Source organism: Seriola dumerili, unplaced genomic scaffold, assembly GCF_002260705.1.
Source record: "Seriola dumerili isolate Sdu_G_001 unplaced genomic scaffold, Sdu_1.0 BDQW01000025.1, whole genome shotgun sequence".
NCBI classification, from domain to species: domain Eukaryota; kingdom Metazoa; phylum Chordata; class Actinopteri; order Carangiformes; family Carangidae; genus Seriola; species Seriola dumerili.
In genome coordinates this window covers 22,618,772-22,645,153 of record NW_019174280.1, presented here as the reverse complement: position 1 = coordinate 22,645,153, position 26,382 = coordinate 22,618,772, and the positions used below count along the sequence as shown (strand labels likewise).

Below are 26,382 nucleotides of genomic sequence, written 5' to 3'. Positions count from 1 at the left end.
CGTCTCCAAACCGCTTCACACACAGTTAACCATCTGGTTCTTGTTGTTTTGACTAAAGGGAGATCAAAATCTTCACAACAAACTTTTGTAAAACATTTGCATGAAAATTTATGAAGGCATTTGCAAATCGAAAAAACTTTTACTTTTTCACCTCCAGCATCGTTCAGTCATCTCTGCAGCCGCTCTACTCACTCCTCTGTATGGAGAGAGATCATCTCTTCCTCCTCTTCCTCCTGCTGCTGCTGCTGCTGCAACTCTCTGCTGTCATTTGCAGCACGGCCTCGAGGTTTAGAAAAGTAGGCGTCTGAGAAGCAAATCGCTGGTTCGAAACTTCCAGACCATCTGGGAAAAAATATGGGAGGAGGATGAGTGAATAATGTTCTCTCCTCCTCGTCAAAATGTTCGTCACAGACATTTACTTGATGTCTGAATGGACTCTTAATCTTTCCTAGAAAACAGCTTTTCATTCAGGCAACAAACCACACAAACATCTAGAGGACAGGTTAAAAGATTGACACAAACAAGAACAAAGAATCCTCCACACTGACGATCAGTTTATTTTGATCTTCATATGTGAAAGATTTAAAATGCCAAAATAATCACAAATTCTGTATTGTGATTTGATTTTAATATGTCAAATAAAAAACTATTTCTTTAGTTATTAAAGACAAAAAGCGAATTAATTATATTTACCCGCATCTCCAATTAACCCATTAAGATCAAATGCAACATACCTGTTTCTCCCTTTATTAGAATGAGATCTACATGTGTGAAAAGTTTTTAAAGTCGAGGTTCGGACAGTGGCTGACGACCTGAGCGAGGGGAAGCAGACTGAAGCAGATTACAACAGTTACCTGGATGAAAACAACGAAGCAAATGACGTAGAAGATTCAGACACTGAGCTAGCTTAACATGCTAAACTGCTAACCAGCTAGCCACCGCCATCACCGCTAGCTAGAGCTAAAGATTCTCCTGATGCGACGATCTCACTAAAACCTTTATTTCTCAGCCTCTGATGCAGATAGAGGCGTGAAATAAAAACCATTTGAGACCTTAAACTTTTGGTTTTTATTTTAAATCACTTTCTTTACACTAATGTTCATCAACATTTTGAAGAAAATCTAACTTTTTAAAGAGTCGAACTGTACTGAACATGTTGACAAAGTTGCTTGTTTTTCTAGCCATATCCGATATCCAAGGCAAAAGAAATGATTTACAATAACAGTCAAAAGTTAAAGGTCTTAAAGGTAAAACCCTCACGTTTTAGGAGGTTGTTTTCAAACAGTGCGGTTTTGTTTAGAAGGCAACTCAATGGGCATGTAACACGTGTGTTTCATTTCACTTGATTTGTTTTTATTGAGGCTTTTTAATCTTAATCTTTCACACTGAGATAAAAGTCCTATAGACAAACAACACCATATATTGAAAATGTAAACACAGCTCGGGGAGAAAAAAAACACCAATCAGAGGGCACCAGCAGCACTTTCCAGCTTCCGTACAAATTAAGGTCAGTGGCCTCTTTTAATTGTTAACCAAATCCGATATGCTCGTCCGTCACAGTAGCTCCTGGAGCCTCTCTCCACTTCCTCTCTGCTGTTCTGCTGAAGAGGGAAAAAGAAGCTTTACCGAGCTAACGAGCTGTCTGCAGGCCGCCGGTTTTACTCTGAAGGAGGAGGTTAAAGAAAAGTGAAAAAAAGCTAATAAGCTACGATAGCTTTCGCCAAAGAAGTTCACCCAAGTTCAACCCGGAGCAAAAAGTTCAAGTGGCTTTACTTAACTCCCGCGGGTGAATCCCCTGATATCAGCGATTCCATTGGAATAAATTGAATTTGTGGCAGAATGTGGACGTTTTAAAATGCTGGCGTGACCGGGCCTTTACTCTGTCGGGCCGAGAGATAACCTGGCTCAGAATCCAGGTGTCCACCAGCTTTAGAGGTGCTGACAGTTGGATTTTGTCATGTTAGGACAGAACCCAGGTTAGCAGGTTGCTAAGCTAAGATAACCAACTTCTGACTGTAGCTTCAAATTTACTGTATCGGACGTGAATATAGTATCAGTCACCCATATAACCCTCAAACCTTCAAATCATTTCACTTCAGCAGTGGAAGCCAGTGACGAGAGAGAGAGAGAGCAGCAGCAGCAACGTGGTCGAGCTGCAGCTGAGGAAAAGAGGACCGGCTCAGACTGACACATGGAATTACAGAAGTCTAGTGGACAATAAATCAAAGTGTGGATAACTTTCTCCACATAATGGGAAAGAGGAAAGACTTGGTTTTGATTTTGGACATCGTCAGCAGTTGGATCCAACTCCTGAATAGATTTTCTCTAATTCCACCTTTGAAATCAAGCACTTTTGCTGCTTCTCTTTGGCTCACAGTATGTGATAGTCAACTAAATATTTGATTGAAGAAAAGAAACGGCTTGGAAGGTGTGTTGGGTATATTACATTATTTTCTGACTTTCTGTAGCTTTGTATCAAACAGACAGAACTGTCTGAAAGCAAATAAGCTTATGTTTAACTTCTTTAAAAAACTGCTCGATAACTGCTGTACAATATTGAATTTTGCTGGTTCTCAGGTGCACATAAAATATTATCAAACTCCACCCAGTGTGTACACAACCCTGCTACAGTAATTAAAAGCAGATGTTTGCAGCTGGAGCAGGTCAGTAATTCCCAACAACAGAAAAGCTCTAAAATCCCACAGAGAGCCCATAGTGTGTTCTGTCTGTTTTTCCTTTTTTCTTTTGTTCGTTTTACCTTCACACTCGTCTGTGTTTTTACTTCAGAGCGAGACAAGTTTCTTCGTCAAAGGACAAAGGTCGTGCTGATTAAAGCGACACGATCATTACAACCTACCGCTCAACATGTGTCCTGCAGTTTGACTGGCATCATGATTGGTACTTTAGAGTCACAATGGCGGCATTGATGAGATATGGACTTCAGAGTAAATTATAGATGAATACATAAGAAAAACTCAGAGAAAAATTAAGTTGAGACACAGACAGGTGATTTTAAAGCTCCTCCAGTGTAAAGGTCTGTGTCCATGTGTAGTGTGATTATAGATCAGCTCTAGCTTCTATATTAATACTGTGAAAGTATCAAAGCCTCAGTCCACAGAGAAATGCACACAGCCTGTATTCAGAAACTGAGCCTTAAAACCAGCCGTCTGGACTTCTGGAACTTTGTGATGTCACAACAATGCAGTCACCAAGCCCCGCCCACCTGGACCCACCATCCAAACCTTGCAGGATTTGGTTTCTCTGAGTGTTTTTACCTGAAATCTGCTTTATTATTATCATTATTATTGGATCACTCAGAAAACAGTCAGCCAATCAGAAGAGAGGCTCAGAGCCTCCTCTCTTCTGATTGGCTCAGTGACACTTCAAATAAAACAGAAGAAGAAGAAGAAAATATGAACCTTTAATAACAAAATAATTAAAATTTATGTTGATTTTTGTCTGTTTTGATAGATGTCAGTGGTATTTTAGGGTCGCTAATAAGAATTAAAATAATCATTTTTTTAGATCAAAAATGATTATTGAATCTGTTGGATGCCAGTGTACAGTGATAATAGCCCTCACTAATTCCCAGAACCCAAGGGGATGTTTCTGTAAATGTCTTGTTTAGTTCAACATTTATGTAACAGAGAAAAACACTCTTGAGAAGCTGAGACCAACCTTGTTTTTTTTTTTTTCTTTTTAGTTTTTTTACTGGAAGTTATCAAAACTTTATATTGAGAAATAAGCTGATTCACTGCTTCTTATTTCATTTTTTGGCTTAAAATCACAAGAGTTTAATAAAGTCTGCTCAAGTACAATGTTAAAATGGGAAAGAGACCAAAGATGATGAAGTTGTCTCTGTCATCAGTTTGATCTCAGTCGCCTTTCTTACTATTTCTGTTGTTGCACTTTTTGTCCCCTCAGAACTCCTATTAAATCCGTCTGATTTATGCATCAAAAGCTTCTAGTATTCGCACAATCTCTCTCTGTCCTCCTCCTCCTCCTCCTCTCTGATCTGTAAAATGAGATATAAAACCTCCTTTTTCTCCAGGAACTCTGCTGCTGCTGCTTTGTCTCTTTTCGAACTGTATTGATTCGGACGCAGCGCACCTGTGGCTGGAAATAACATCAACTTATGAGCAGGAGAATACACACTCCATCATTTATGACATCTTCTTTTGGAGAGGAACACCCCTCCTGGTGTTTCCTCGCACCTTTTATTTTCCGTCTTCGAGGCCTCTCTGCGACGTCGCCTCTTTTGGAGGATTGCAGATGAGGGTGGGATGACAGATTGAATCGAAGCTGAGGTTCTGACACTCTGACGGACCACGTTGCCTTTCAGACAGATCGCGCCTCCTCATCAGACCTCTTCCACCACGTGTCGACTGTAGGAGGCCCGTCGCTGGCAGCTGACGTGCACTGACGGCCGGAGAAGGGGTCGTGCCGCATATTGCGATACGTGGGCTGCGGCTTTAACCTGAAGTCTCTGAGTATGAGCCTCTGCCGAGTTTTCTCAGGTCATGTCATCTGACGAAAGTTACTTTAAAAAGAGTGTAATTTTCTACCGTATATCTACAAATCACAACTGAGATGTTTTTTACCCCCTCTCATGAAGGGACTATTAACATAACAACAGCACTTTTAACAGGAACAGAAGAGGCTGCTCAACCAGACACAACACCTCAGAATTGTCTGCTAAATATAATTATTGCTGCTTTTTCGTGACAAAAAGGAAGATTAAAGGCCCAGAGAAATCAAAAAGGGATTTCAAGGCAGGGGGGAAAACATTGTTGAACCATTGATGGAGTAGACAGTTTGATTTGAGGGGGCTGCAGTGGACCTCAAAGCAAGATTTCAACAATTCAGGAAGATTATTTGTTTTCTGTCTGAGAGTTTAGAGATTAGAGGATTGATGTTTAGATGTAAAGGTTCTGTCAAACATACAAGAACTATCTCCAGAGACAAGAAGAACAAGGAGTCCTGTGACAGATGGTCTGGCCTCCACACGACCCTGATCTCAACATCGTGGAGTCATTCTGGGATGGTGGGTCCAGGTGGGCGGGGCTTAGCAACTGCTTTGTTGTGACATCACAAAGTTCCAGAAGTCCTGACGGCTGGTTTTAAGGCTCAGTTTCTGAATACAGGCTGTGTGCATTTCTCTGTGGACTGAGGCTTTGACACTTTCACAGTATTAATATAGAAGCTAGAGCTGATCTATAATCACACTACACATGGACACAGACCTTTACACTGGAGGAGCTTAAAAGACAGAGGGTTTTTTTTTGGTTTACTGCACTTTGCATGAAGTTAATTGATAAATAAAAAGTGTCCATGTTCATTTTAGTGGCTAAAATGTTTCCACAGTACTGAACATTTGCCGAAACAACCTATTAGTCTTCATCCTTCAGTGTTTTTCTCTCATAAAACTAAAAAAATATGTTTTGAAAACAGTTCCAGTAAAGAATAAATCTGCCAAACTGTAATGTGCTCCTTAGTGGCCTTTGAGGTTGGCAGGCAGAAAAACACCCACTGATATGTTACTTGGTGAGAGTCACGGTTGTAGTGGGTGTTTTATTTTTTTTCACCCCAAAGACCACAAGGAGCGGCACTGAGCCCCTCCCACACCTGAAAACAAACTTGGACAAGCGACAACTGATTCACGACTCATTGTTTCTCTGAATTTTCTACAATGGAGCTGGAGGCTGCAGCACGAACACAAATCACGCATCACAACGGCTGCATTTATTGGAAATACAGGTTTAAAAAAATCCTGGAACTTGATTCTGAAACGAAGAAGTGTACTCTATTGATTACACTTCTTCCATTAATATGATTTCTTTAGTGTAATCGACTGCAAAATTAGTTACAAGTCTAATATCAGTTCTCATTCTGCCAGCCTTTGCAGAAAAATGAAATTTTCAAAATAACTGATGGAGTTATTGATCGTGAAAGAAACCGTACACTGCAGTTTTCAGCCATTTGTCTCTGGTTGTGGAAACCTGACTGTTCGCCCTTCAGAAAGACGAGCTCCAGCCTCTGTGTGGGAAGACACATGAAAGTCATGTGAACCATGGGAATCAGTTCATGCGTCCGTCCTGCTGGAACGTCCTTGAGGAAGATGCTGAATCCCCGTAACTCCTGGGAATGCTGCTGTGAGGGCGACCATGACCTCTGACCTCAGATGTATATCGAGCGGACGCCAGACCGTGATCAGCAGGGTTCAATGGAAGCGGACATGTCAGCTGCTTCGGCCGCCGACTTACCATCTCATTATCATCACGATCGTTAGAAGGTCGTCCACTGAGAGGGACACAAAGAAGTTTAGAAACATTCGTCTCTTGCTGCAAATCAGTTTTCAATCTTGTCTCCAGTTCTTACACTTTGCTGTTCTTGATCAGAGAAACACCTGATTGAGCTGCAAACTGTTGGAAGACGCAGCGACCACCCCTCTTCACCTAATCACACATAATCTTAGAGCACAAACAGCCAGTCAGACACGAGGCTCTACCTTTTACCTTTTTACACCTTTTTTCTGTTGTTCAGTCTTCAAAAAGAAACTCTTATATTTTCACAGTGATATTTTATCCTGCAAAAGCATGTGATTTAATTCTGAGTAAACGTTTCAGCACCTGACCAAGTCCAAGTCCTCTGGCAGATACCGGAGCTTAGAAACACCACAGCTTTTTTAGCAGCTGCGAGTCATACTATTCTTGATTTAGCGAACCTGAGGGATGAACAACATCCTTCCAAAAGGTTTGGATTTAGTAGTAGTAGTATTTATTTGTCCCTGTGGGGAAATTGGTTTGCAGCATTATCACAGGCATTTCAAAAAAGAAAAAACAACATATGATAAAGACAGCTTAGGACATACAACGTGAAACATTTCCACTTCACGCCTTGCACCATTATTAAAAACATAATGGCTAAGATGGTCGCACCTGCTGCCCAGACCAGCTGGACAGTAAACAGTGAACTGGACTTGGTGTTTTGGTGATGGAGAGCTGCTCCAAAATCTCCCACAGGTGTCTCAACAGCTGGGCTGAGAACATGAGGTCAATCGGTGAGCCAATCAGTGAGCCTTCGTTCTCTTTATGGAAGCATCTGTTTTTGCTTTGCTTTGTTTTTGAATTTCTCACCTGTCTGTACAAACTAAAAGGTGAAACGAGTTCTCCGCCCCCTCCGCTGTTGTGTGAATGTCGCAGATTTCGGCTTCAACACGGAGTAGATGGAGAGTGAATCCATCAGGGAGCGCTGTCACTGCGTGGAGTATTAATGTGGGATGAACAGGATGGACGCGCGAAGGAGAGGTTTTATTTCACCCTGCACACTGCCCCTGCTACATCCTCATTCTCCAGATACACTCTGCATCTCTGGAGAATAGTTGTTATCCATCAGCTGGAATAGGAGAGGCTGAGAAAAGGCTGCGTCACTCTGCTCTTCTTCACACCCTCATCCATTTCTTTTATTCCCCCAGAGCCCCGGCCGAAATAACCAAACGCCCTTCGTGATAACGCACCAGTTCTGCTTTTTTATTTTTCATATCGGAACATACACAGCAATTTAACATATAGAGAAAAACCTGGGTTGTATTATTCAGCCCTGACATGTTGTTGTAGTGAGAGAGATGCTGACACAGAGCAGTGAGCGTGACTCCTCTCCTTCACTCTACTGCCCTCTACTGTAAATAATGACTCATATTTTAACAGACTGGCTGGAAATAAACAGAAGCCGCCAGTGAAGTGATGCCAGTTCTTCCCTGAGGCTGATTCATGGCTTTGTCTGCCAGCGGCTGAGGCAGGTATTATAACTTCGTCTGTGGTAAATGCAACGATGGCCGAAGCTCTCGCGAAAATAACCACCACCTGCTCCCGGGGAGAAACCATCGCCCCTTTGAAAGCATTGAAAGCGACGAAAACAGACTGGAACCTTCCTCTCATTAATGCATGAAATGAACAGAAATGTCAGGTTTCCATTTTGAGGTTTGACTGGCGTTCTTTTACTTACATCATCGTATTGTGTCCTCTTCTTCTGCAATGGTTTTAATGGGACAGACTGGAGAATTAGCCCCCTCCCCCCTTGAGTTATCTTGACAAATCAACTCCTAATATATCACATAACAGCAGTGGATCGAAATTTATGCCAATTCTGTAGGAAATCTCGGTCTGTTGGTTCACCTCTTTGGTCCAGACTGAAATATCTCAACATCTACCGGGTGGATTGGCACAAAATTTGGTACAAACATTCACGGTTCCAGAGGACGAGTCCTTAATACTTTGGTGATCCACTGACTTTGTCTTAGGCGCCATCATCAGGTTATAATTTTTTAATTTATCTAGTACTTTGGTGTAATACCTGCAAAAATGCTATCTTACTTACATCGTACTTTGTGCTAATTAGCTAATATTAGCATTAGATGTGTGCCAGTTTAATGGTTTTACTATAAACCAGATTTTATTTATGTGATATGATTAACTCACATTAACTTAAGATAAACAGTATGAACAGGAGGAGAATGTCTAGCCATCAAAACCTGTTTATTTGCACCCAGGGAACCTATCCTTAAACTATTGTTAATGTATTCGTGACATTACTGTATCAGCGATGAGGAAATAAGAAAACAGTCAGGGACCTTGAACCCACAGGAGTCATGTGACCCCTTCATTGACTGAACTCCAGACAGCCCTACCTCTTATTCCAAGTGGATAATTGTGTCTGACTTGATTTGAATTAGTGATTAGTAATTAGTAATGCATCAGCCAGTAAACTAAGTCCTGTGGTGATTAGTGTGTCTTAGTGAATATTCCCTCCAGCCTCAGTGGTGCTGACCTGCTGCTGACCTCTGACCTCCCTGTGGAGGGGGAAGGTAGTTAAAAAGGCAAATTTGCCCACAGGGATCAGCTGCACCATCAAGACTTCACGTCACGTACACAGGGACGAGTTGAATGACACGGAGACATTAAGACTCAACTGTTAGCTAATCGCAGTTAGTACTTGTTTCATCAGAGTTGGGTGTGAACCACTGGACAATGAATCAGTCGTGATGAAACTAAAAAAAACAAAGAAATTTCACAATATGTGAAGTTTTTTTTTAGTTAGTTTTGATTTCAAATCATTTGATTTTTAGTTTTTAATAAATTTGCAAACATTTCTAACACGTTTATTCAAATGTAAAACCATTTAAAACGTGATTTCACTTTGTCATTATATGTTATTGAGTGTAGACACATTGGCAATAATGGCAGTTTCAACACAAAGTGTCAAAAAAATACTTTTACTGTAGTAAAATTTTCTGCTTTGGATTTTATCAAACCTTGATGTTGATATCCATTAACTATGAGTGGATTGTATCAGGTTCTTACAGCCCACCACCACCACCACCCACCCCTCTGTATTCTACCTCCAACCTAAACAAAGGCATTGATTTCGCTGGCTAACACACTAGCTAATGCATTGTATCCATCGTACCAGGAATCTTGAAACCTTCACTATAGAAACTAGAGATAATGGCGTCGGCCAAACTCCAACCAGGGATCTACCTGGTCGACTTAATGCTTAAGCTATAGAGAGGCACCTCCAAATATGTTGTTATGCTCAAATCCCCTTTTGTAAAGGATCTGCACTGAGCCATTGACCACATCTCAAAATACATATCGACTGAGACAAACCAAATGCTCGTCGTCTCGGGTCAGGAGAAAATACTTTGCGTGTACCTTAAGAACGATTTCACCGGATTACACTCGGCTTTGACATTCAGTTATTCATAACACACACGAGCTGGACACCCTGCTGGGTTCGGTGTGAGACTTTCTGCTCATCAAGCCTCATGTGTTGATTCATTTCTTGCAGCTTGCTGCCCTCTAGTGAGGCACCACCCTCTTCAAAACTGCCTCTCGTGATTCACTTTTTAATAAGACGGAGCAGGAAAGGAAATTACCAGATGCCAGTAGCCACATGGTGCTAAATCTTCCCTGAGGCTGATTAATCTGTCAGGTCTGCAGACAGTGTGGTAGGTACTGTACTGAGATTAGAAACTTCAAGAACCTAACATATTTTTTGACTGCTTGTAACAGGCCGAAGAGCTTCTGTTTTATCTTTGGTTTTTAGCTTTGATGCAGGAAGTTTTAAACTAATGGTAAAACATTAATCTGAAAGGTTTAATTCTGAAGACAACAGCTATTTATACATTTAGGGTAGGGTTCATAACAAAACATGAAAACCTACCCGATCCCAACATGTATAAATATAAAAACTCAGAGAGAAAACACTGACAGTAGCGTTTTATCTGGATGCAAATGCTTGTTTGTACATTAGCAGTGACACGTTATTGTTGACTTTCAGCTTGTTTTGGAGACTATATCTCCACTGATGTTCAAGCCAAGTTCAATGTAGAGTTAGTGACTATAATTCTGCTCCATGGGAGTAAAGATTAATAACAATAAAGAATAATTAAGAGGAGCTATTTGTTTTGCTGTTGCTACACAACCAACATTAGCATAAACAGCTGTTTATTTTTCAATCTAGTAGAAACGTTGTGAGTTTAGCATCAAACTTTATTCCTTTACTCACCATCAGCTGGTCTCCAGAGATCGAACCCTCTGCTTTTGCTGCTACTTCTGTCACTTTGTTTCTTCTACCGAAGTTAGCATGCTAACCAGCTAGCTTCTGTCCAGCCGGACAGTATTATCACTTTCTGATACCGAGTCGCTGTAGCGTCCTGAAGAAGTAGATGCTCAGAGGATGTGTTATAACCTCTTGTATTGTAAATGCAACAATGGCTGAAGCTCTTGGCTACTGGTAAGTAAACAGCTATTAATGCTAATGCTAGCAATGTAGCAGTAGCAAAACTTACCAATAGCCCTTTTCAAAGGATTATGAGCATATTTCATATTGAAAGGTTTAATGATTTCCTGTAGAGTCCAAGTGATTAGTGACTTAATCGATTAGTTGGTCTATAAAAAAATAATCTGCAACAATTTTCACAATGAATTAATTGTTGAAGTAATTAAAGCAAAATTACTTTCTCATTCTAGATTCTAGCTGTTTTTCTTTATTGTCAACAATAGTAAGGTCAGTATCTTTGAGTTTTGGACTGTACAAACAGTGTTGGAATATATGAACTTCAAGAGTTTCCTGCCTTGAGTTCATGGACTCAAGTTGGACTGAAGCCACCACCAAAATATCACTTTATCTATCATATCCGTCACTAACAAAAGACTGTCATCTACATGACGACATTGTTGCTGGAGTTGTATCACAGGAATGAAAATACCTGCAGCGCACTGTAATCTAAAACGTGAGAATAATTCATCAGATGTCATTCACCAGAGGACGAGATAAAACAAGGCTTATAGCAAGTTTCACCGTGTACAAAACAGAGTATTAAAGAGTCAAGTCTGCAGAAAGTTAAACAAACCCAGAGTCCCTTAAGAAACCAAAAACATGATAAGAAGTAAAACCGATAACAAACAGAAACTCATACAGTAAATCCCCAGTGCTTTAATTATAAATAGTACATGTTAGAAGAGGAAGCCAAGAATAATAAACCGGTCTTTTTCCCGTGTTGTAACATAACCAAAGCCTGAGGGTGAACGAGTGAATTCTGATAACTGCACATACAGAAGTGCCTCGAGCAGTTTATGAAAATGAGACAATAAAACCACAGTGGAGTTAAAAGTCTTATTTCCATGATGGTGTTCTGCGTTAATGTGGAATGTGAGGGTGAGGTGAGGGCGGCAGCTGACATTACTCCACCAGGCGTGATCAACATGTCACTGCTCTCAGTCGTGTTTTTGCAGAACTGAAACCACGGGACGGACCACGGTTGGTTTCCATGTTTCCATACGGTGGGTTTTAGCTGTGTGTAGTTTTGCAACTGTGTGGGAGAGCGCTCTGCAGCTGCGCGAGTCACTTAAATGTCGGCTACAGACGGTGGCGGTTGAAGTGAAATGCTTGAATTCTGACCTCCAGTCTGTTACCATCGTGATGCAAACTCCCACTCATGACAAACACCCCCCACACACACACACACACACACACACACACACACACACACACACACACACACACACAAACACAAATCATGATGACTTTGGGTGTCTTCATTTGCAGGAGCTTGTGTTAAATGTCATTCTTACTCCTCAAGGAAATCCCTTCACATTTGGCACAAACGCTCAAGGATGAACTGATTATGTTTTTTTGGTCAAAGGTCAAAGGTCAAGGACATGGTTTTGGCCTCGTGAACGCGATATCTCAGTAAAGCCTTGAGGGAATTTCTTAAAATTTGGCATGTATGTCCACTTGGACACGAGGACAAACTGATTAGATCAGAGGTCAAAGGTCAGTGTGACCGCACTAAACATTTTTTAGTCATTACTCAAGACTTCACACAAATGGTTCATATTTTGTGATTCTGGATAAACAGGAATGGCAGACAACCGCAAGGCTGTAATTCTAGTTTACTGATCAAATGAAGATCATTGATCTGATCTAATTGATCACTGACACAGCAGCTTTTAGGCTGTACTACACCTTTACCAAAACCCACCTGCTAAATGTTGCTAAAATGAGTAACATGAAGAAAAACAATTTTTTTGTGGCCAAAACAAAGAGATTCTGAGCTGAAATGTTTTAATTATTATTAATTGCAGTGAATTTTAATTATATTGCCTTATTATTAATTTTTAATTTGGTGCTCCTGATAACATTTTAATGCTCAGTGAATAAAAAAAAAGCAAAGAATCAGCCATCAACATCTCCAGTCTCTCACATGTGAACCACAGACAAACAGTCTCCACGCTGTTCGTTCTAGTTGCTGTAGTTACAGACAGAAGCAGAAACCCTGGGGGCTGTGGGAGCGTCCTGTTTGGAAGAAGAACCTCCTCACCCTCCAGGTTCTCACATTTTAATTTCAGTTACCTTGTTGATGGCGTCTGTGATCACTCTGAATTGCCTTATTGATGACGGATGCTGTAGAATAACTTGCCCTCACAGAGCAGTTGTCTCAAAATCCTCCACATACTGTCAGGTCAGTATTTATTTATATAACCCAAGATCAACAATGGCAAATTTGCCCGGAAGGGACTTTAACAATCTGTACAGCATTATGACACACTCTGTACTGAAACCCTTGAAAAGGCTCTAAGGATTCAGCCAGAGACGCCAAATTGTTTTTCCAGTCAGTCTTGGAGTAGACGATGATCTATGGTATCAACAGCTGCACTGGGATCAAGTGAAAGAGAAGCACAGACGTGGAATCTGAATCCCTAGAAAGCAGAAGAACATTTACGACTCTCGTAAATGCAGTTTCGGTGAAGGTCTCATGTGGGCTGGAAGCTGCAGAGCCACAGCTCTGTCCCGTACGTGTGAGCCGTAAAGGTCGAGCAGCTGCGAGTTTGGCCACAGTGGCAAAATGAAATCTGTTGTTTCTGATTAACGTAGAGAAATAAGCTGCTCTGCTCTGTGCAGAGAGAGTGCGGTTGTGTTTCAGTTCACACTCGTTCCACTGGAGGTAGAAGCCTCAGTAAACAAGGCTGCAGACCCAGAGTCTAAACAGAGCTGTGTTTAACTCACTGATACAGTTTACAACGGGGGAGGAGAGTCTCGGAGAAACCGCTATGCTACGAGACAGAATCAGGTCCAGGGTGTCACCGCTGCAGAAACTCTCACAAACTGGGTGAAACTAAAAGTATCATTAAAGGTTTCACTCACCAGGTGAGTCCTGAAGTCACCTGTAATTAGAGTCTCATCAGACTGAGATACAGTCATCTAAAGCTGAGTAAAGTCCAGGTGGTCTGTAGAGAGAGAGAGGGAGAGAGAGAGAGAGAGAGAGACATTCAGGTGGGTGGAGATGGTTTTAACAGTTTAGCAACAAGTTTGGGGGGAAAATTGAAAACAGACTTAAAGTTTAAGGCCACCTCGTTCAGTGCTGTGTGTGTGTGTGTGTGTGTGTGTGTGTGTGTGTGTGTGTGTGAATGTGAATAAATATGCCAAAGTGAAAGGTGGTGGGAGAGATCAGAGAAGAAGAAGCCTATCAAAACAACCGACATCCTCCCTCCTCCCCCTCCCCCTCCTCCGTTTACTTTCCCTGAAGGCGCCTCCTGACGGTGTCCCAGTCCGCTCAGCATGTAGTGTCAGCGGGGTCGCACTTGTGTACAAGGAGACATATATGGAGCATTAGGAGCAGAGACTGACCGGTCGTGTTTTTTCCAGCTCCACTGTTTTTGCGCGCAGCGGACCGGAGAGATGGAAGAGGTGCGCCCGGAGCAGAGCGCTCCTCCGCGGCTCTGCCGCCTCCTCCTCATCCTCTCGCTACTGCTGAGCTTCTCCGTGTCCAGCTCGGCCGCCTGGGACCTGGTCCTCCTCCACACCAACGACGTGCACGCCCGGGTGGAAGAGACCACCAAACATTCCGGGAAATGCGTCAAGAGCAGCCAGTGCTTCGCCGGCGTGGCACGAAGAGCCACGATGATCAAGAGGATCCGCAGCTCCGAGAGCAACGTGCTGCTGCTGGACGCCGGGGACCAGTTCCAGGGGACCGTCTGGTTCAATTACTACAAGGGCGCCGAGGCTGCGCACTTCATGAACAAACTGAGATATGATGCCATGGTAAGAAACACAGAGCTGTGTAAGAACTGCAGTTTGCTCAGGTTTATGTTTCATTTGAGACTAAAGGAGGTTAGAAACATTAGTCTGCTGATCTGAATGTGCACACAATGGAAAAGTGTCAGGATTTCATTGTGTAATGTTTTATTGTAAGTTTATTAAGAGATAGATAGATCTTTCTATTTATTTATAGATAGATAGATAGAAGTTGCTTTATTAATTTCCTCTAACCATAACATCATTTTAAAGGTTCCATATTTTCTTCTTCTGTGTTTTATTTGAAGCGTTGATCCATAAGAAGATATATTTGTGGTTTTAAGAACCAAAAACCATCTCAGTGTAGTTTTACATCTCCTCTCTCAGGCTTCTCTCTGGAGATCTAGTAACAACAGGTCAGTGAGCCAATCAGAAGACACGAGGCTCTGATCCTCTCTTCTGATTGGCTGACTGGTTTCTGAGTGATGGAACAAAAATAAAGCAGATTTCAGGTAAAAACACTCAGAGAAACCAAATCCTGCAAGGTTTGGATGGTGGGTCCAGGTGGGCGGGGCTTGATGACTGCTTGCTACAGGCTGTGTGTTTCTCTGTGGCCTGAGGCTTTGATACTTTCACAGTATTAATATAGAACCTGGACCTGATCGAGCCTGGCTGATAGTGCAGCTCACTGTTAATCATCAGAGACATGTTTCTATAGAAACGGTGATGATGAGTTAACAAACACAACAACAACAACCATGAGATAAAGAACAGAAAGGTCCCTGTTGATAGCCAAGGAATCAGACTGGACTCTGGAAAAGGCTGGAGTTGATTAATTGGTTTGGGTCCAAAGGTCTCAGACGGTTTTAATTAGCTTAATAGCAGTGACTCAAAAACAAGTGTTTTAGTGGATGGGCTCTGCTCGCTGTGGCTTTTCATCTTCCAGCCAGAATTACAGTGATTATAGTGACTGTGTGGAATGGAGATGGGGAGCAGACTCTTCTGTATGTGGAGAACATGACTCCTGTACAATGACTAAGTAAAGGAACCCTGTGATGTTTGTCCACCACATATAAGTGGGTCCCTGTTTTCTTGGTGCTTAGATACAAGCCCTCTTCAGCAGAACTGATCCACTGACCAGACGGTGCAGCGAAGGTCCTAATGTTGTTGTGTAGAGCTGTTTTTATTGAAGAATAGCACTTAAAATGCAGCAGTAACTTCACACAGCTCTGGTAACACTGGCAGTCACCAGTAAACCAAAGCTGAACGCTGAAGTAAGAGCAGGAACGTGGGAGTGAAACAACTTGAAACCACAGAGGTTCAGTTAGTTATAAATGTACAGAGAGCTGAGTGTGTGTCAGCCTGTAAGATTTACCATGACACAGTTCAGGTCATATCTTTAGCCATGTAGCCTGGTGATGTATTAGCTTGGAGAAACTTAAACAAAGAGCTCCGTTGCACTATGAGGAGTTAATGGACCATTTCGCCTTTACACAGAAGTTAGCTTCAATTTTCCGGACCATCTGTTGCCTGCTGGCTGAGCGCACCTCATTTTCATTCTTTTACTGGGTGGCACTGGTCCATCTGTCCCTCCACATGTGATTCTTGGCTCCATGCAGCATGGTGCGATTTATGTGGAGAAAAAACATAAAACATCTGCAGCAGGTGGAGGGTCAAGGACAAACTGGGACTTTTAAAGCTCCTCCAGTGTAAAGGTCTGTGTCCATGTGTAGTGTGATTATAGATCAGCTCTAGCTTCTATATTAATACTGTGAAAGTATCAAAGCCTCAGTCCACAGAGAAATGCACACAGCCTGTATTCAGAAACTGAGCCTTAAAACCAGCCGTCAGGACTTCTGGAACTTTGTGATGTCACAACAAAGCAGTCACCAAGCCCCGCCCACATGGACCCACCATCCAAACCTTGCAGGATTTGGTTTCTCTGAGTGTTTTTACCTGAAATCTGCTATATTTTTATTGGCTCACTCAGAAAACAGTGAGCCAATCAGAAGAGAGGCTCAGAGCCTCCTCTCTTCTGATTGGCTCACCGACCTGTTGTTACTAGAGCTCCAGAGAGAAGCCTGAGAGAGGAGATGTAAAACTACTAATACATCTTCTAATGGATCAACACTTCTTCAAATAAAACACAGGAAACTGTAAAACATGGAGCTTTAAATCTTTAAACGTCCATATTCAGTAAAGAAGCTGAATGTCTCTTCCTGCAGCCGAGTTCTTTGTTTGACATTTCTTTGTGTTTTTCAGGCTTTTGGGAATCACGAGTTCGACAACGGAGTGAAAGGACTCATGAAACCGTTCATGGAGAAGATCAAGTGTACCGTTCTCAGTGCTAACATCAAACCAGACGAAACTCTGGCCGTGACGTTTGGAAGCTCTTACCAACCTTATAAGATACTTACAGTGGGTGATCAGAAGGTCGGCGTGGTGGGATACACGTCCCGCGAAACGCCCGCTCTGTCCGCACCGGGTGAGTGGAAGTGGCTGTTTAATGTCTTCATGTTTCTGTCTGTGACTTTTCTGTTTGCTTCTCACATTGTTTACATCCTCAACCGAAGGCATCCACACTGTAAACATCATGATATACACTCTCTCCCCTACATCTGTGTAACATCTGTACACCGTCGTCCTCTTGCCTGCCTCTCGTCAGCGAAGTTTAAAGAAAATACACATTGCATACAAGGTTGTAGTGAAAAGTAAAACAAAGTAAAAGAAGATTCCTCCCTGAAAAGTCAGAGAAAAACAGTCAGAGGCAAGAAGAGTCCAAAACAGAAACATCTTATGTTGGCGAGATGTAAAAATGTAAATGTACGTTTGCAACAGTTAAAACTATGAAGTCTGTCTCATTTTTTGCTTTTAATATTCAGTAATATGAAGTTAAATCCAGCCATTATCATGCTGTCTTCCTGCTGAGGAAACGTCGGGCAGCACTTTGTGACTCTGATTTTACAACTAAATTGTTCGTCTGGCCACAGAACAGGATGAAAATAGTCACAAAGGTGTTCTGACACTCAGAGGATGTGATTAACAGGTCGCGGCAAAGGTGACAAAACAATGGCTTCTTAACAATTGGTGGAAACGATAAAAAATATCAACACCAGGAGGAAGTCCGTGTTAGTGAAGCGAGTCCATTGGCTGAGAGATGAAGTCAGAGGTATTTTTACACCAACGCACAAAAGCTGATTCGAGGATTTGTGAGAAAAATACTTACTATAATAATATTATTCTATTTACTTATTGTGTCATGTCTTAATTACATTCCTAAAAAGTCCTTAAACTACTAAACTCCAGAACTTTTCCATTGTTATGAAAAGCAAAGATGTGCTTTCTTGTTATTGATCAGACTGAATTCAGAATGAGTTGAAAATCCAACGTCTCTTTCACCACATCAATGTTTTACCTTGATTGTGTTTGATAATGTTTCACTTTTATTAAACTGAAATAACAATTTGAAGCTGTGGACAAAAAATTTAAACTCATTAAGAGTCAGTTAATTTAATGAACAAATATAGAAATGTATGAGCTTTTTGGTTGAGCATAATAAGCTTTAGCTTCAGGCTGCAGTCTATAGAAAAGCCTCATGCTGTTTTATTTAGTTTTCTATCAGATTTTCTACAAACATTTGTGCAAGTTTAAAAGATATATTTTTGTACTAACAGTGTTTCCGTACCTGCTGCTCCACAGGACCACACCTGCAGTTCGAGGACGAGGTGAAGGCCCTGCAGCCGCATGTGGACAAACTCCAGACGCTGGGAGTCAATAAGATCATCGCTCTGGGTCACTCTGGTTTCACCTTGGACAAGGAGATCGCCGAGAAGGTCCGCGGCGTCGACGTCGTCATCGGCGGACACACCAACACTTTCCTCTATACAGGTGAGCAGGTGAATTCTCTTGCACCACATTCAGGATGAACCTTTTTTTTTTGTGCCTCATTAGTGGTAAAGAGCAAGAAATAGATTTATCCCCTGATTTCAACATCTATGGTTCTTTAATGAGCATCGCAGCCTGGAGTCTTCATCCTCCAGAGCGTCGTATTCCAGAGTAAACATGCTGCAGACACGAGCCTGGTCTCCATAAATAGCTCTGTGCTGTTACATGTTTAGAGTAGCGAACAGTCGCTGCAGGAAGTGAGCTGCTGGTTTTGACCTCAGGCCACAGAAATGGCAGGAAAATGAAATGTTTTCCTTAAGACGGGATCAGGCGTTGTGTAAATCTGAGTGACTGGGAGCAAGTCAGGTTGGCACTTGTTTGGACGTTGGAGAGGAAGAGTCATTGAATCTGACAGTGATGCATTCAAGACCTCATGTGAAGGGGAAATTTTAGTTAAACTTGATCTGGGTTTATCACTTAATTCATCCATCCACTCCTGTCAGTGAGTCAGGGAAACCCTCTGAGGCTCACTGCACACTTCTCACACTGGATTTTACAAACTTGAAAATGATTCCTGGCGTGTTGCCATGTTTCTTCCTTTTTTTTCCATCATGATCTTCAGAATTTCCACTTGGTTTTTTTCAATGTACAAATTGAAAATGTGCAGAAAAACCCACCAAGTATTTTTCACATTTCCTGCTCCTGACCCACGTTGGTGATGTAAACCTGCACTACACTTTACCTTTGGCTGCACGTCTCCCTCATGAGCCTGAAGGTTTGTTTAGCATTGATAATGAAGTTTACATATTAAGCTATTTCCCTCCCTTGAGATTATTCCAGTTTATTTCATTGTTGTGTTTCCACCAAAGTCCCAGAGAACTGAGAAAGCCGCCGGCTGCTGTTGATTAGCTCTTCCTTCAAAAACTTGTAGGAAACAACTTCTGCGCTTCTGTTCCACAAGTCTGCAGGGTGTCGTCTCTGCACATGAGATCTCAGATTTCAATTGCAGGTGTTAGTCATCAGCGAACTTAATGCATGACCACAGGGGTTAATGATGTGTGTTACTTAACCTTGAAGTCATGGCAACAAACCTTTGTTTCATGATTCAGTGACTCTGCAAAGAACTTGACGAGAAGTAAACGACAACAAAAAAAAGAACAACATCTGCTATAAGCTTCTGTACAGCTGCTGTGTGTCTCATCAGGCAGGAGAGGTTTATTAGTGATTAGCGAAGCAGTTTAAGAGTTGAGCTCCATGAATCAGAGAGGAACCTGATGAGGAATGTGTGTCAAGTGAATGTGTCAAGAAACAGTTTGTTTCCATGAAGTCAGTGAGTCAGTGCCGTAGAGGAGTTCACTACATGTTGGAACGAATCTCTGATGCCTCCTGAAACTGAACCGACCTGTTACAGCTGTAGGATAGTGGGAAAAAAAAGTGACGCTGCAATATTTTTGTTCTGCGATATATTTTATTCCATGTTCCTGGTCAACATCATCCTTTTCTCCAGCAACGAAATAATTCAACACAACCAACGTTGATTTTCTTTTTTCCTACAAATCTTCCTTTTCTGTGTTTCTCCTCTTCCTCACTCGTTTTGAGGTTGTGGTCGACGGCTAGCAGGGGGCGGGGCCTGCTTCGGTCGTTTGATGAACCGTGTTTCACTGTGCGCGTCCCTCACTAGCAACAAACTGTGTGTATCTAAACCCTTAAACCTGATGATGACTGTGACAGACAGTGTGTATGGCAGAGATAATGACACTGGACAGTGTGGGTCATACTGAATCAAATGGCAGATTTGACTGAGTCATATCTCCAAGAAGATGCGCCATTTTTGATGCAAATTAGGCGCCATATCAGCCACCAAACTTACAGTGACTTCCTGTTGATAGAGGACACCTGCGTGCACCTGCCCCTCCTCTGCGGTATCTTCCCTCTTTCCTGCACAATTAAACGCTGTCCATCAATAGAAAAATTAATCAATGACAAATTTCAGAATAGTTTTAAATAGTTTAAACTTTCTCTGGTTCCAGATTTTTCTAGAAAAATACTCAGCTAATCTGTAATGAACAAACCTACCTAAACCTCCACACTCCATTTTTCAGGAACACCTCCGTCCTCTGAAGTCCCTGCGGGTCCGTATCCCTTCATGGTGAAATCGGAAGACGGGCGGCAGGTTCCTGTCGTGCAGGCCTACGCTTTTGGAAAATATCTGGGTTATCTGAAGGTGACCTTTGACAACAATGGACATGTAGTGAAGTCCACAGGAAACCCCATCCTGCTGAACAGCAGCATCCCTCAGGGTAAAGGGAAATGTTTTTATAAAACTCTTTTATAACGGCTTTTGTCACTTAGGTGTAAATATTCTGCACTTGCTCTTGAGAAATCTTAAAAACACTCATTTTATTCTAATGTTAAAAAAGCCTTTAAAGGTATGTTGTTTTTGTCCAGAAATGTTTGTGCAACAAAAGGTAGAAAGTGGAAAACCAGGCATTTACTGTATTTACATTAAAACATGTTATTACCTGCACTCCCTCTCAAACTGGATCGTGTCTGCTCCAGATCCGGAGGTTCTTGCTGATGTGGAGGAATGGAAGAAGAATCTGGCGAACTACTCGGCCCAGGTCGTGGGAAAAACTCAGGTCTTCCTGAAAGGTGATGCCGAGTGTCGTTTCCGGGAATGCAACCTGGGAAATCTGATCTGTGACGCCATGGTAGGTGATAAAGATCGTTAAAAGAAGAGAGTGTCACGCTGATGATCTGTGAAGGGACAGATGGGAAGTTTATGGCTTGGTGTTAAACCAAACTTGTAATAAAATAAATTACTTCAAATGAGTCCATCAGAACACATAAAACACTCCTGTCTCCGTTCTCCAGGTCGCCAACAACATCAGATTCTCCGACGAGGTCCAGTGGAACCACGTCAGCGCCAGCATCTTCAACGGAGGAGGCGTCCGCGCATCCATTGATGAACGCACCAGGAACGGTGTGTGTGTGTGTGTGTGTGTGTGTGTGTGTGTGTGTGTGTGTGTGTGTGTCCAATGAAAACACAGCAGTAATTTACTGTCAGAGCCGGAGCATGTCTGGAAAAAGATTCAGTCCTCACACACAGTTCGAAGTCTGTTGAACTTAATATGCCGATGTGTCGTCCGTAGGCTCGATCACCATGGAGGACCTGATCTCCGTCTTACCCTTCGGAGGAACCTTCGACCTGGTGCAGCTGAAAGGCTCCACACTGAGGAAAGCCTTTGAACACTCAGTGAAACGATACGGCGGGAGCACCGGAGAATTCCTACAAGTGTCCGGTACCTGGGTTTTCAATACGTTCCCAACGCCCAGATACAAACTCACACAACAGTCCTGTGAGTGAAGGTTGTAATGTTCTGACGTTTCCTCCAACAGGACTTCATGTAGAGTTCGACTTGTCCAAACCTCCGGGACATCGCGTGAAGAGTCTCAGCATCCTCTGCGTCGATTGTCGTGTCCCCGACTACGAGCCCGTCGAGGATGAGAAGGTTTACAAAGTGGTGCTGCCGTCCTACCTGATGACCGGTGGAGACGGATTCTCCATGATCAAAAACGAGACGCTCAAACACAACAGCGGTGAGACTTCAGGATATACACGGGATTTTGTTTGAGGTGTCGAGATCTCCCGCTTTTATTTTAACCTGCCTCCTAACGTTTCTTTTCCCTCCAGGCGATCTGGACATCACCGTTGTGTCCAACTACATCGTACAAAGAAAGGAAGTTTATCCGTCTGTTGAAGGACGCATCAAGATCCTCAACTCAGCTCCCGGACGGCAGGGACAGACCGCTTCGCTGGTTTTACTGTCACTGGCGCTGATCTGGGCTCTGTGTGGGAACATGTACGACTGAATCCACCCGGAAAACACAGAAGAGTCTTTACTGTTTTTATAAACTACATGTGAAGATGAAGCAGTACCAGCTCTGATGGATGTGACTGACAAAAATATCTGACCTTTTATTATCATTTTAAAACAGAAGGGAAACTCCAGCAGCCAGAAGTTTTAAAAACTCTTCCTGAAATCTGTTTTGACCAAGTTTAGACAAAACTTTTAAACTTTTTTTTCCGTTAGTTTTAAGCTAACGGCGACTAAAGCTGCAGCTCCACTAATAACCACTAAGACCTGTTCTGAGCTCAGCGGATTTCTCTCGCACTTTTTCCAACTTTTCATGTGTTTTTTGTTTTTTGTTTTTCTTGGTGTCGATTTTGGAAAAAGTTAATTCATGAAAGTTTTATGGTCTAAAAAGATAAAATGCTCGTCTCAGTCAGTGTTGCAGGACTAGAGTCCAGGACTCAGACTCGAACACTAAAACCCTGACTGAGACGCGGTACTCAGGACTTGCCTTGGACTGGAGCACTGACTGTGTTCAGACTCAGAAGTTGGAGACTCAGACTCTTTGTTAGTTTTTTGTAAGAGGCCGTAATAACTCAAAGTAAATAAACCTCCTTTGAAACAGTAACAGTTGTCATTTGTGTCTGAACACTTGGGACTCAAGACTCGACTCTGGTAGTAGTTTTAGCAGGATACTGAAGGTTTAAAGAAATCTCAGCAGCTGACCAGGTAATGTTGATCCTCTTAGATAAAGTTTTCTGATTCTTCTGTGCGATCAGGAGGTAAAAAATAATTCTCAGTCTCACCAGAAAGTTTTTTTTTTTTAGCCAATGAAGAATTTTTCTGCAAAAAAACAACAAAGGAAACAGAAAATGAAAGAAATAAAGTTGCTCTTGCAAAGATGAGAAGTGCTATTATGTCACTGTATTTATGAGCACCACTGCAGCGTTTCACTGATAAAACTTATGTGAAATATTAAACTTTTTTTATTTGGTGTTTCCTGCTACAACGTTCAGACAGTTGTGATTTGTAAGTCACAGCTTTTACCCCCTAAACGCTCATTCAGGTCAAGTCAGCTCGTTGTGTCCCAGCACCAGCAGCAACCAGTGACAGGATTGGGAGTTTTAATGCCTCATCCAGCAGCTTCAAGCTCTATTTAAGTATTTTTTATATGTCTGTGGTATTTTGAAACCCTTTTGTCGAGGCTAGTTCCTCATCAGCCGCTTGAATGTTTTTTTCCGACAGTTGTTTTTTTTTGCCGTTTCATTCAGGTTTGGTTACTAAGTCTGAATTTGGCAGAAACACAGGAAGTATTTGACAAACACCTTCAAACTGTCCCAGCTCATACTGGAAGTGAAACATGAGTTCACTCCAGCAGCGTCCAGCAGACTCTCTCTCTCTCTCTCTCTCTCTCTCTCTCCTCCGTCTGTGGCATCCACAGAGTCTTTACCCCTCGGTGAAACCCCCGTGTCGAGTGAACAAGGCCTCCTCTGTGAGAGGGATCTCCCCAACAATGTCTGCAGCGTGTTAATGCTCCGGAACTCCTTATTTAGTCGCTTCAGTGAGCCACAGCGCAGCTGGCAGCGGCCGGCACCACCATCAGCTGCCAACTGCATGAGAACGGCCACATTATCACTGACTGGAAACTGTTCTCGCTCCGCTCTCAGGGCTTCTGAGAAGAGATGAGGACACAGAGTTGGTCGCCGTCACATGTGGAAATCAGGCTGAGTCAGGACACAATTTTTAATTTTTTTAGTTTTTTTACAGACTTGTTTTATATTGAATTATAAGTTTAACCACAGTTTTATCCTGAGTTTAAAATAATAGGTTTGGTAATAAATCTCTCACTAACAGAAACTGTCTCTCTAACTCTAAATACTATACTCTCATACAAGGGAGAGGCCTGGCCTGGAGTTTGGCTGAATATTATGAGAAATGAGTTGAAGAGTCTTTCCCAGAAACAACTTCTCTGTTGCTCTGGACCTCACTGCTCTCACTGTAATATGTTCTACCGCAGAAATAGTTCTTATGAAAACTGTTGGCAGTGGGTTCTGTTAATGGACAGAACAAACTGTACAGATCAAATAACACAGAGCTCACAGTGGACCACATCCTCAGTATAGTTGGAAGCAAGTAGCTGATTTGATTCTATTCCTTCAGTTTAAAGAGTCATTGCCATTCACTGTGTAGTTGGTTTGTTTTTTTTCCTAAGCCAAGTGAATGCATCACCACTCAGATATGTCAGTAAGTAAATGTTATTTTTATTTTTGAACAGATGAATCAGCTTTAGAGTTTCCACTGGGTAAAAAAAAGACTTTGTTCCTTAACAGATTCTGTGAAGTCAGTTTTCTTGATGCAGATGTTTCGGGATCATTTAAGGAAGCTGACATATTCCTTTGTTGATCACTCTTGTTTTGGTTTGTTTTACAGCTTTTCCACTGATACAGTTTCTAACAACTTGAAGCTTCAAAACTGAAAGGTAAGATGTTAACGGTGGTGGAGGAAGTACCAACACTACAGGTTCAAATACACCATTACAAGTGTGTGAAACTTCTCGTTCAGCAGTAAAATATCCTTCCTCCAACAGTCGAAAGACATGCCCCCTGGGTTTATTGGCAACTCTAACTTTTTATGACTTACTATACTATGATGTTGTTTTTTTATTATTATTATTATTATTATTATTATTATTATTTTTATGCTTAACTATACAATGACGTCTTTATGCTTTACTATCAGTGACGTTTTTATTACTTTTTATGCCTCACTATACTGTGTCATTTTATGCCTTTCTTTGCCTTCTTATACTATGATTTATGTGATAGCTTTTCTAAGTAATGTGTTAATATTTTCATTGGCTCTGAAAGAAAACACAGGAGACAGCGTTCACTGCGATGGCATCAATAAATATATATCTTTATTTGTGCATTAATAAACATTTGAGATGTTCACAGAAGTGTTGGAAATTGTGGAGTATTGCACGTCCATCATCCAGGATGGGGATGTAGTGTTGACTTCACATGAAGGTCGTCTCCTTCGCTCCCTGCTGAAAAACATCATATTATGCCTTACTATACTATGAAGTTTTTTAAAACCTTTTTATGCCTTACTATACTATGACGTTTTTATACCTTTTTATGCCTTAATATACTATGATCTTTTTTGGACTTTTTTTATGCCTAACTATACTATGACATTTTTTAAAACTTTTTTATGCCTTACTATACTATGATCTTTTTTGGACTTTTTTTATGCCTTACTATACTATGACGTTTTTTTGACTTTTTATGTCTTACTATACTATGACTTTTTTATTTCTTTTTTTATGCTTACTTATACTATGACTTTTTAAAAACTTTTTTATGCCTTACTATACTATGACGTTTTTTTGACTTTTTATGTCTTACTATACTATGACTTTTTAAAAACTTTTTTATGCCTTACTATACTATGACCTTTTTTTTACTTTTTATGCCTTACTATACTATGACGTTTTTTTGACTTTTTATGCCTTACTATACTATACTATGACCTTTTTTTTTACTTTTTTATGCCTTACTATACTATGACTTTTTTATGCCTTACTATACTATTACTTTTTAAAAACTTTTTTATGCCTTACTATACTATGACTTTTTTATGCCTTACTATACTATTACTTTTTAAAAACTTTTTTATGCCTTACTATACTTTGACATTTTTTTGACTTTTTTGTGCCTTACTATACTATGAAGTTTTTATGACTTTTTATGCCTTACTATACTATGACGTTTTTAAAACTTTTTTATGCCTTACTATACTTTGACATTTTTTTTTACTTTTTTGTGCCTTACTATACTATGAAGTTTTTATGACTTTTTATGCCTTACTATACTATGACGTTTTTTTGCCTTTTTATGCCTTACTATACTATGACGTTTTTAAAACTTTTTTATGCCTTACTATACTTTGACATTTTTTTTTACTTTTTTGTGCCTTACTATACTATGAAGTTTTTATGACTTTTTATGCCTTACTATACTATGACGTTTTTTTGCCTTTTTATGCCTTACTATACTATGACTTT

At 41.3% G+C, this 26,382-nt stretch overlaps 1 protein-coding gene and 1 long non-coding RNA gene across 2 annotated transcripts; one reads left to right on the top strand and one right to left on the bottom strand.

The window, feature by feature from the left end:
- Positions 1–6,286: 6,286 nt before the first annotated feature.
- Positions 6,287–14,239, bottom strand: LOC111240140. The gene is made up of 3 exons (XR_002665912.1): positions 14,191–14,239; positions 13,708–13,790; positions 6,287–6,300 (listed from the first exon to the last, which is right to left on the bottom strand). It is a non-coding gene; the product is annotated as an uncharacterized LOC111240140 (long non-coding RNA).
- LOC111240130 (5'-nucleotidase-like) lies at positions 14,103–22,944 on the top strand. The gene is made up of 9 exons (XM_022770123.1): positions 14,103–14,604; positions 16,840–17,062; positions 18,277–18,465; positions 20,565–20,762; positions 21,022–21,173; positions 21,337–21,445; positions 21,615–21,764; positions 21,862–22,062; positions 22,157–22,944. Exons 1-9 carry the CDS (start codon positions 14,242–14,244, stop codon positions 22,333–22,335), a joined length of 1,764 nt encoding a protein of 587 aa, XP_022625844.1. The 5' UTR covers positions 14,103–14,241; the 3' UTR covers positions 22,336–22,944.
- Positions 22,945–26,382: the final 3,438 nt, after the last annotated feature.